Below are 9112 nucleotides of genomic sequence, written 5' to 3'. Positions count from 1 at the left end.
AACTGCTCACTAAAGAGAATTGTTGCTCGTCCTGGGCAACTGGGTAGAGTGGCTAATTGCAAGACTGGCCTAACACACCACACCCAAAGCCTAGGCAAGAAATACGCACTGTTTTCCCTCATTGCTTCTCCTATTGCACCTTCTGAGACAGGATGCGGATTCAGTTCTTCCTGTGCGAAACTAGCTAACCATTTTCAGGACAAATCATTCAGCAAATGCCACTCGGGGGCAATGCTAAACTTTGACACCTTTTATTTTCCATACCTGGCCATCCTCCACCGCTACCAAAGAGCTAGAGCAAGTGCATTTAAAATTGATTGAAGCATTGGCGCTAACTGACAGCAACACACAAACACGCCCCCACCCACCCCCACCCCCTCTGCTCAGGGCGACCCTTCTGGCTCCAGGTCTGTGATGGTGCCTCAGAACCACGACGGGAAGATCCATAGCAAGCCTGAAAAGAAGTTTCTGAGGAGCCACCCTCACCATATAGTCCTTAATTCAAGCAAGAACGCAGTCGGGTACTTGAAAGGTCTTTTTGTTTAAAGGTGCGTATCTTCTTCAAAAGCATCACCCTCTTCACCTGCCCGCTTGTTGATGAGGACATCCCAGCTCTCAGGGCCATTAATGGATGCCCCGCCATTCACACTTGGCTTCTTCTCTTGCATTTCTGATTGGCTGTCACTGGCTACATCCAAGGTGGGGTTGTCATGGCATCCATTCTCAACAAAGCGTAGCTCCTCACCATGTGACTGGAAGAGAAGAAAAGGAAAAAGTACGTAATAGAAGTCTGACACCTAAGAAAGAAGACAGGTAATTGGGAAGTACCCCCCGCCTCTTGCAGAATAGACACTCAAGCAGATGGGCAGGTGGGGAGAGGCTGTAGCTCAGTGACAGAGCATCCGCAATGCATGCAGAAGGTCCCAGGTTCAATTGCCGGCATCTCCAGTTAAAAGGATCAGGGTGTAGGCAATGTGAAAGACCTCTGCCTGAAACTCCACAGAGCCTCTGCCAGTCAGAGTAGACAATACTGACTTTAACAGATCAAGGGTCTGATTCAGTAGACGGCAGCTTCATGTGTGTAAACATAGGGACTCACCATGTTCTTCATCTTGGGCAAGCGCCTCTGCCAGCAGTTGTAGATCAGTCCCATGACAATGATGATAACACAGACTGAGCCGATAATGACTAACACCACAAAGAGCTTCCCATAGTCACTATGGGTCTGGCTGGGACGTGATTGGCAGCTCGTTGTTGTTGTATAGTTTTGGATTCCAATCTAAAAATAATTCATAAGAAGAGCAAGCGGTTGAAAAATGGTGGTTACTGTCTGGTACACATTTGAAAGCAATAGCAAGCAGCAGAAACTCAGTGAAACCAACAGGGTTGAAGGCTGAAGACTATGCTAGAATGTTAATATTCTGAGATTTTTTTAAAACTAAAGAATATATCATAGGTAAAGCACTCTTTTTTACCAGAGCAACTTCTGTTAAAAGTAATTTTTATTGAGCTGAATCTTTATTAAAACAGTCATAGACCAGCACAGCTCTTCACAATTTACCACTGAAACCCTTAGTATTATACTCTACCCACAAGTTTATACAAATTATAAAATAGTTATTTGCACAATTATTTTATACTACTCATTAAAAATAATTGGCATACCAACGTTCTCAGCAGCATCTGACGGATTCTACAGGCCGCTGCACAAAACTTTGCCATTCCTGCTGTAACCTGTGGATTTTCATCTATAAGCAACATTTTAGTACACCCTGGACCTGAATGGTTGGGATGCCAACTTAGCCAGGGGGAGATCAACTTAGAAGGAACCTCTTGGTATAGTGGACAGCACAGTAGAACATGCTCCATTGTTTCAATTTCTCTTAAAGTACAGAGGCATAACCTATCCTCCAAGGGAACCTTTCTATATCTCCCATCCAAAACCACCGAGGGAAGAGCTTGACATCTAGCAAGGGTGAATGCTTTCCTGTATCTGAAGATCTCTAATTGGAAGAGGTAAGCGGCAGGAGAGGCTACATATCTGGACAGTTCTGTAGACAGAAAAGTTGGTGCCTTCTCTAGATCTTTTTGGCACTCCGTATCCAGGATCCTTTGTTTTATAACTTGCCTCGCCTGATCAAACCCCATTTCCAGGGCCGATTGAGGGGGAAAGCCCATCTCAACCAATTTGCCTCTGATTGCCTTTAGCCTTGTAGACTGGTAAGTATCTAGAAGAATCAAGGGAATTAGGCCTTGAGGTTTTAGGTTTAACTTGAGCCAGATATAGATAGAAGCAAGACATTCCCGAGCCTCTACTTTGATCTTGCCAGTCTCCAGGCGCAGAATAACATTTGACACACAGCAAGGAAGCTGAAGAACTTTGTTTGCACCTGTTCCTACGGAGCAAAGTGAGAAGAAGGAGGCCTTATCATGGTCCCATATAGAAGTTGGGCCATTGTTTTAGCTTGAAATAATTTAAGAACAGCTGTGACATAGTGTCCACCCTTTGTTTGTAGAAATTTAATTATAGTATGGGCGGATTTTTGTCCAGTACCTGCTGCATGCTGACAATGAGCTTTCCTCGAACCTGAGGCCTGCAACACCACCCCTAAATACTTAAACCTAGTCACCTCCTCTATCTTGTGTTCATTTCCAAACCTTGTGTGATCTGGATTTAAGAACCACAGAGCTTTGTAATGACCCTTTAAAACAATGAATTGGGCACAAGGGATGCCTAAGGGAACTGCACAGTCATTTTTCCCATTTGAAAAAAGAGACATGAAGAGCTTCCTTGCCACCGCTTAGGGCATCTCAGAGACTGATTGGGACAGTTCTGCTGATACAGCCTCTAAGCAAACACAGTGAACAGAAATGGTAAGAGGGTTCATCATGCCTTAAAGGCAATACCCGCAGAAAGTTCTAACCAGCGTCACTGTGACCTGCATTTCTCTATTCTCATCATCATGGACATGTAGGATTTCAAGACACAATCAATGTTGTGGTTTTTTCAAGACCTTCTACATCAGCTTATGGAAAGTGGCACTTGATGTCTCAGAAGCTAAGAAAGAAGATATTTCTGCTGCAAACTGCTGAGCCAACTGTTTGCCTATCCTGGGCTCAAAGCCCAGCTAAGTTGGGTTACTTTTCCAAGTGGTCAACAGAGCAGCATTATCTGCTCTGAAGGTATTACCTCAGCTAAGCTTTTCCTCATGTCATCTAGTGCCAGGAGAACATCACTGGTTGGGATGACTCCTAGGAAAAGAAACACGGTGACAGAAAAATAGATGTTATTAGTTGAATGTGCTCTTCTTCAGGTTACGTACAAGTTTGGAGAAACATGTCTACATCAAAACAATATTTGCTTGGTGACAGTGCAGTGGTTACAGGGAGTACATACTGTTATTACATGCATTAGATCTCTTTTAGGATCCAAAAGCAAATTTAACAGCAGCTATGATGGGTATAAACAAGGGCAGGTAAAAGGATGTGAACAGATTTTAGATTTTTTTCTTCCCATCACTGATATTTATTTTAAGTATGATCAGAAGAATCCATAACATTTCACTGAGCGTCCCATTACCAAGTCTGCGAATATATCTTAACCACAACTTGCCGCATACTACCAGTGCTTTACGTAGGTCTTCAAAATATCCAGGAACGCTAGCCAGGGGAAAGCTTATAAATTCATTTTTCTTTCCAGATAAGAAAATTCTGTAATTGTTTTCCAGATAAGAAAAATCTGATCATGAAATATCTAGAAACTGGTTCTCAGCTTTCAGATAGCTTTCTTCTTATACGGGGGGGGGGGGGGGCTTCCAAGCCAGCTATAGGCATAGCAAAGGTAGATTGTGAGCTATTAATAGTGTTGTTCTCCAACTGTTTTTGCCTTTCTTCCATATTGTCAAATGCTAAAGAGGAAAGCCAGTGAGATCATCACTTTGCAAGGTGGAAATCACTTCAGTCCACAAGGCTGGACCCAGAACCCTTCTGGCAACTAACAAAATTACTGGCAATTGCTTCAGTTGCAGGTCCCTGCTAGAGGACTCATCTAAGACCACTGACCATCCTGATGCCATTGTTCATGAATGGAAAAGAATACTGCTTCATACCAAAGATGTACAAAAATCACCCTTTAAAGAACCACCTTATAAAAGTGGAAACATGATACACTTTGACGATGCTCTTTGCCTTTTGTATTCAAAGCCATTTTGTACTCAAGCCCTAAGGGCTTGTACTCAAAGAAGACAAAGTATTAGTAAAACAAATGTCCCAGTGCTGTCCTCTAGATAATTAGCTTTAAAAAAACCAAGGGACACTGGAACAGCAATAAGTATCATATCACTCTGTGATCTCCTTCCCCAGCATGTGAACAGACCTGCATGGTTCTTAGAAGGGGGTTAATTAGCTAAGATTTGGCCAACATAGTGGAGGAGGGGATGCAACCAGATCCTCTCCTCTGCCTCTCCCAGTTTCTTCCAGGTAAACTATAGATTTCACATGTCAACTAGCCATACTAGGAAAGGAAAAAAATTGGGGAAAATGTAAGCATTCCCTATCCCTCACTGCTGATGTATTCAGATTCATAGCCAACCATGGCTTCATTTCAGTAAAAAATACAAAAGACTGCCTAGATTGGCATTTAATCTCCACAATATTCTCTCTCACTCAGGCCAGAATTACATGTTATTGCTGCTACGCAACTACCACCAAAAGTAGCAGCTCCTTCCCATAATAAAACCTTCAGCAAAGCAAAGTGTGGAAATGCCATATCACAATGCAAGTTTCCTCATTACCACAAGTAGCAGCCAATGGAGAAGAGTGGGGACAGAAGAGAGGAGAATGATGTGTTACCTTTGGCTATGTTTGTGAATGAATTTCCAACCTGACCTCTCTCACTATCAGTAATGACCAGCCAGTCGTCTTTTTCCTGCTGGGATCCTTGGTTTGCCCACCAGGTATCTTTAGTACATGGCCATTAGGTCTTGCTTAAAATAAGGAATATTTGACAACTCTCATCTCATATGACTGGGTGACAAGTGGTACACAAAGATCATATCTGGAATGCAGATGCTCTCAGAAAGAGAAATTGATTTTTAAAATCCAGGCAGGAAGAATTCGGAAATCTGGCTAGTGACATGAGTGTTATGTGAAACTGAAAGTTGCATTCTGTCCCAGAGAAGGGAATAAATAACAGACATCAAGGAAGCCCCAGAGACAAAAACAAAGATGAGGATTTGCAAAGTAGGAGGAACAACCAAGGAAAGCAAAGCTTCTAGTTTTTGAAAACTAGAAGACAAGATTCTAGCACAATAGAATAAAATAGGAGATACATGGTCCAGAAAAAAATCTGAGAAGAATTACAACCCATGTAATAGATGCTATTGAATTTTTCAATTACATGTGACAAAAGAAGCATTGGGATAGAAAGCAGTGGAGGAGGTGATCTTCACAGGGGAAATTTGGAGTCACCCAAAGGAGTATAAGATGCCCTTCAAAGCCCATTCTAAAAAGAACCGACCCTCACTGTTTTTTCAAATGTATTTACCGTGCTCTCCGGCCAAAGTCATTAGCAGATGCTTGTCATTCTCATTGGGTTTGCTGAGGGAGATCCACCATTGGTTCTGTAAGGCATTTTCATATCTGGAGAAAGCCTCCTCCACCACGGCCAGCAACTGGGGTCCCCTTTCCAGTCGAAACTCCTCCTGAAACAGGAACATAAGAACATAAGAAGATCCCTGCTGAATCAGACCAATGGTCCTTCTAGTCCAGCGTCTCACACAGTGGCCAACCAGTTCCCCTGGAGGTCCAACAACAGGGCATAGAGACTGAGGCCTTCCCTTGATGTTGTCTCCTGGCACTTGGATTCAGAGGTTGATTGCCTCTGAACATGGAGGTTCCCTTTAGTCACCATGGCTAGTAGCCACAGATATATCTTCCATGAATCTGTCTAATTCCTTTTTAAAGCTGTCTATGCCTGTGGCTATCACTACATCCTCTGCCAGTGAATTCCACATTTTAATAATTTGCTTTGCAAATAAGTATTTCATTTTATCTGTCCTCACTCTACAGCCCATCAGCTTCACTGGATGTCCTCAAATTCTAGTATTTTGGAAGAGGGAGAAAAATTCTCTTTGTCAACTCTCTCCACCCCATGCATAAATTTATAAGTGTCTTTCATGTTGCCCCTTAAAGTAAAGTAAAGGTCCCCTGTGCAAGCACCGGGTCATTCCTGACCCATGGGTGATGTCACATCCCGACATTTACTAGGCAGACTTTGTTTACGGGGTGGTTTGCCAGTGCCTTCCCCAGTCATCTTCCCTTTACCCCCAGCAAGCTGGGTACTCATTTTACCGACCTCAGAAGGCTGGAAGGCTGAGTCAACCTTGAGCCGGCTACCTGAAACCGACTTCCGTCAGGGATCGAACTCAGGTCGTGAGCAGAGCTTTTGACTGCAGTACTGCAGCTTACCACTCTGCGCCACGGGGCTCCTCCTGTTCCCCCTTAGTCGTCTCTTTTCTAAACTGAAAAGTCTCAGGCACTTCATCCTTTCCTCATGGGGAAGGTGCTCCAATCCTCTAATTATCTTGGTTTCCCTTTAATGTACTTTTTCCACCTCTGCAATGTCCTTTTTGGTGATGAAAACTACATACAGTATTCCAAATGAGGCTGCACCACAGATCTATACAAGGGCATTAGGGCGCCGGCAGGGACCGCGAGGGGGCGGGGCCGGCTGGGCCGCGGCCCACGGAGGCCCTGGGAGAGACGCTGTCCCGACTGGGAGGGCTGGGGCCAAGCCGCGAGGCATCGCCGCCTGGCGGCGGCAGGGACTGCGGGGCACCGCCTCCGAAGGCCCCGTCGGAGATCCGGGCTCTGCGGCGTCTTCCCCGACGGAGAAGGGGCCGGGAGGGGCAGAGGCCGCAGGGCGGTCGGGTGTGAGCGGGGGGGGGAGCGGAGTAGATGCCGCCAATCAACCGGGGAAGGCCGCGGTCCCCCTGAGAGGGAGGGCGGGCCGACAGCGCTGGCAGGGGCTGACTGGTGGAGCCCCTGCCCGTCAGGAGGAGGAGGGGAGAGGGGCGGAACCCAGGGGGCCTGGCCTATATGACCAGGAGGGGCGTGGAGGCCGGGGAGGAAGCGGCAATGGTCTACTGTGGAGCAGGTGGCTTGGTGGAGCAGAAGCAGCCCGAGGGGCTGAAGAGGAGGGAGAGGCCTTCTCTCAGGACGCCCATTCTGAGGCCAAGGAAGCCCCCTCTGGGTCGAGTTGGCCAGGCCACGGGGCAGATAGGCGGGGGCCTCAGGGACGGATCCTCACAGTCTACATGCTTGTTCACTTTCTCAAAGAACTCCAAAAGGTTGGTGAGCCAGGACTTTCCTTTGCAGAAAGCATGCTGATTTCCCCTCAGCAGGCTTTGTTCTTCTATGTGCCTAATAATTCTATCTTTGATTACAGTTTCTATTAATTTGCCTGGGAAAGATGATAGGCTGACTGGCCTTTAATTTCCTGGTTCCCCTCTAGACCACTTAAAAAAATTATTTGCTACTCTCTAGTCATCTGAAACAGCGGCTGAATTTAGTGGTAGGTTACATATATGGGTTGGTAGATCAACTATCAGAGAGCCAGCATGGTGTAGTGGTTAAGGTGTCAGACTAGGATGGACCTAGGAAACCCAGGTTCAAATTCCCACTTGTGCCATGGAAGCTTGCTGGGTGACCTTGGGCCAGTCACACACTCTCAGCCTTGACCCTGGCTAGTATTTGGATGGGAGACCTCCAAGGAATACAAGGGTCGTGACGCAGAGGCAGGCAATGGCAAACTACCTCTGAACGTCTCTTGCCTTGAAAACCCTATGGGTTGCCATAAGTCAGCTGTGACTTGATGGCAAAAAATAATAATCAACTATGCCAGAACACAGTTCCCTAAGAAATCTCTGGTGTATGTCATCAGGACCTGGAAACTTATCAATTGTTAATTTCCCCAATAGATCTCTCATCACCTCAATTTGACTCAGTTCTTCAGACTCTCTTCCTCAAAATAGTGGCTGTGGCATGGGTACATGCTCCATGCCTTCCACAGTGAACAAAACCCCAAAAAATTCATTGAGCTTCTTTGCCATCTCATCTTCCTTTAGCAATCCCTCTATTTCTTGGTCATCCAAAGGCCCAACCGTATACATATACAGCAATCAAGAGAATGCTGTAAAGATGGACTTCTGGTAACTGAGCTGGTCCCAGTACACGTCCCTTGGGAGAGCTTCCAAGGGAATCCAAGAAACGCTTTGAATTGGAGTGTTTTTAGAACACCAACCCGGTTCTAAATAGTGGACCGGGACGCAGGAATTCCTCTGCAGCCCGAAGAAAGCGGTGTGACTCCCACACACTCCCACACTCTCCGAGGGAGCTTTTTTAAGTCCCCCGGAGGTGTGGATGTTTGTCCCTGCTGGCATCGAGGGGAGATAACATCGCCGCAAGCGTTTCTTTGGCTTTAGGCTTGGACCTCCATTACCTATAACCAACTTATGAACTGTTTAAAGAAGAAAAACCTCACCCTCTGAAATCTAAGTGAGTAACAAGAATTCTTTTGATCTTACCGGGAAAGGAAAGCTGAAACGATTGACAGAATTAACTGAGAACTCCGCATTCCCCCCCACAATCGTACAAGAACTTTCTTATTTGGATAAGATGTCAGATAAAACAGCAAGGACTTTATCAAGTAGATCTGTGGGTAGACTAAACAACCGAACTTTTTGAAGGACGGAGCAATTACCAATCAGATTCGGTGACGTTTGAGGGGAAAGGAGAAATAAAACCCTCCTACCCCTTGGTCACGCTGCCTTTTCCAGGTTGGGAAGGTCCTCCAGCCATGTTTCAAGATTCATTTTGAAGTACCGGAAGATCTCTATCAGCACCATTGCATTGCAAGACATACCAGGGAGACGGGAAGGACTGAGGTCTGCAGGACTGGAAGTGATTCCCCTTGGTGTACCAACTAAAAGGTTCGACACTAAAAACTACTGAAAGGGGATGACGGAAGGTCCGCGGCTCTATAGTTTTTGATTGACTGACTTCCTACTTCCTGTCTGCTTGTCGACCTAGAGCGTCCAGAAAACTCGATTTG

At 45.7% G+C, this 9112-nt stretch overlaps 1 protein-coding gene across 1 annotated transcript in view; it reads right to left on the bottom strand.

Annotated features, from left to right (window-relative positions):
- Positions 1–488: 488 nt before the first annotated feature.
- PODXL2 (podocalyxin like 2) overlaps positions 489–9112 on the bottom strand; it is a 68435-nt gene continuing 59811 nt past the window's right edge. Inside the window, exons 5-8 of the mRNA XM_056846940.1 lie at positions 5546–5702; positions 3191–3252; positions 1100–1279; positions 489–752 (exon numbers count right to left, since the gene is read on the bottom strand). Coding sequence (XP_056702918.1) covers positions 543–752; positions 1100–1279; positions 3191–3252; positions 5546–5702 — 609 coding nt within the window. The 3' untranslated portion in view covers positions 489–542. The remainder of the gene's footprint in view (positions 753–1099; positions 1280–3190; positions 3253–5545; positions 5703–9112) is intronic.

The sequence above is a fragment of the Euleptes europaea genome, chromosome 1, assembly GCF_029931775.1.
Source record: "Euleptes europaea isolate rEulEur1 chromosome 1, rEulEur1.hap1, whole genome shotgun sequence".
NCBI classification, from domain to species: Eukaryota; Metazoa; Chordata; class Lepidosauria; order Squamata; family Sphaerodactylidae; genus Euleptes; species Euleptes europaea.
This window is presented reverse-complemented; position numbering and strand designations above follow the sequence as displayed.